We start from the raw sequence: 1,701 nt of genomic DNA, 5'->3' as shown, positions 1-1,701 counted from the left end.
AGCCGTGCTTCATCTGGAGGAACCACGGTTGCATCAATGCCGTATTCGCACTCAATTAATTTGCTGGCATCTCAAATCCCTGAATACGGTGGCCAAGAAAATGAGAACGTCGAGCTCTGGATTCGACGAATAGAACAGGTAGCACGAGTGCATCGAGTTCCCGATGATGTAATCTTGCTAGCGGCATCTTCAAGGTTAGTGAAATTAGCCAAGCGGTGGTATGACCTAGGCTTTGGACCTATGATCGAGTCGTGGAACGGCTTTAAGGAAGCAGTCACTAGACGCTTCCAAAGGAAGATTCTTTACCACGTAGCTTTACAGAAAGTGGAAGCACGTCGGTGGAATGCTGTGAAAGAGTCTTTCATGGAATATGCCATGGAGAAGTTAACCCTCATGCATAATTTAAACTTAGCAGAAGATAGCGCAATACATCTTCTCATAAGCGGCATTGGAAATAGAGCGCTTAGAGAGATCGCTATTTCTTTGAATCACGAAACGGTTGATTCGTTTCTGGAAGCCATGCGACGGGTAGCCTCCGTGTCAATGGAAGCCGATAAGAGACTCCCCGGTGGTTGGAAGGGAGCCAAGGCGAAAGAAGCAACGACGGAGAAGGCGAACCAGTCGTCCAAGACGCCGGACAAGGACGAGATTACCTGCCATTACTGCAAGAAGACAGGACACGTCAGAGCGAATTGCTACAAGCTGCAGCGGAAGGAGCAAGCGCAGTCGTCATCAGTCAAGGCATCATCTACAGGGAATCTGCCGTCAACGACCCCCGTAGCAGCCGTAGAGGTAACGGAGGAAGACACCACGATTGCCCTTGTACAACCTGAAACCGGTAGGAACATTCAAATCGAAAGTTTGTCAGTAGAGGTTAACGCCATAAACAATAGCAAATGTCATTTGAAGGCATTGATAGACACGGGTAGCCCGGTCTCCTTTGTGAAATCATTTGTATACGATAGTTTTTTCGCGCCAGACGAAAGGTCACTTGAGAAACCGCGTTGTACTTACCGAGCGTTAAATAATGTCCCGGTAGAAATCCGAGGAACGTTGAAAACGGATATCTGTCTCGAGCAATTACCGTCACAAGTATTCGAAATAAATTTACATGTTTTACGAGAGGATACTCTCGTCACTGATTTTATTATTGGACGCGATTTTCTAAACGCGCACAAGATTACCGCGACGTATAGCCCGCCAGAAAACGATCAAAGCGCGCGAGAATTTCCGGTGGCGTTGCTAAGGTTATTAGCGGTAGTAGAGGAGGACACTCCCGAGGGAGCCCCTCTCGACATTGAAACAGATTTCGGCATAGAAACCACCAATAAGGTGCAAGAATTGTTAGTGGAGGTCGAGAAAACCCCCGTAAATGTAATCGACGATAATTACTCTGTAAAAGTGTGTCTCAAGGACCACACACATTTTACGTATGCACCGCGACGTTTTGCATATAGCGAAAGACTAGAAATAAGGAAAATAATTCAGGATCTTCTGGACCGCGGTATAATTCGGAAAAGTACGTCTCCGTACTGTGCACGCGTAGTACCTGTACGGAAGAAGGACGGTCGGATGCGTCTATGCGTGGACCTACGACCCCTTAACGAAAGAGTATTGAAACAGCATTTTCCTTTTCCTGTGATTGAGGATTGCATTGCGCTGTTAGGAGATAAAAAGGTATTTTCCTTGCTCGATCTTCGG

General features: G+C 46.8%; 1 protein-coding gene across 1 annotated transcript; it reads left to right on the top strand.

Moving 5' to 3' along the window:
• Nucleotides 1-36: 36 nt before the first annotated feature.
• On the top strand, nucleotides 37-1,677 carry LOC108726639 (uncharacterized; the record flags this gene model as incomplete). Its single annotated transcript, XM_018454361.1, has 1 exon — nucleotides 37-1,677. A coding segment is annotated over exon 1 (1,641 nt), but the record flags the coding sequence as incomplete, so codon positions are not given.
• Nucleotides 1,678-1,701: the final 24 nt, after the last annotated feature.

Source organism: Mycetomoellerius zeteki, unplaced genomic scaffold (assembly GCF_001594055.1).
Source record: "Mycetomoellerius zeteki isolate Tzet28-1 unplaced genomic scaffold, Tzet1.0 C4426102, whole genome shotgun sequence".
NCBI classification, from domain to species: Eukaryota; Metazoa; Arthropoda; class Insecta; order Hymenoptera; family Formicidae; genus Mycetomoellerius; species Mycetomoellerius zeteki.
The sequence above is the reverse complement of the archived record's forward strand: the minus strand, read 5'-3'. Positions and strand labels throughout refer to the sequence as shown.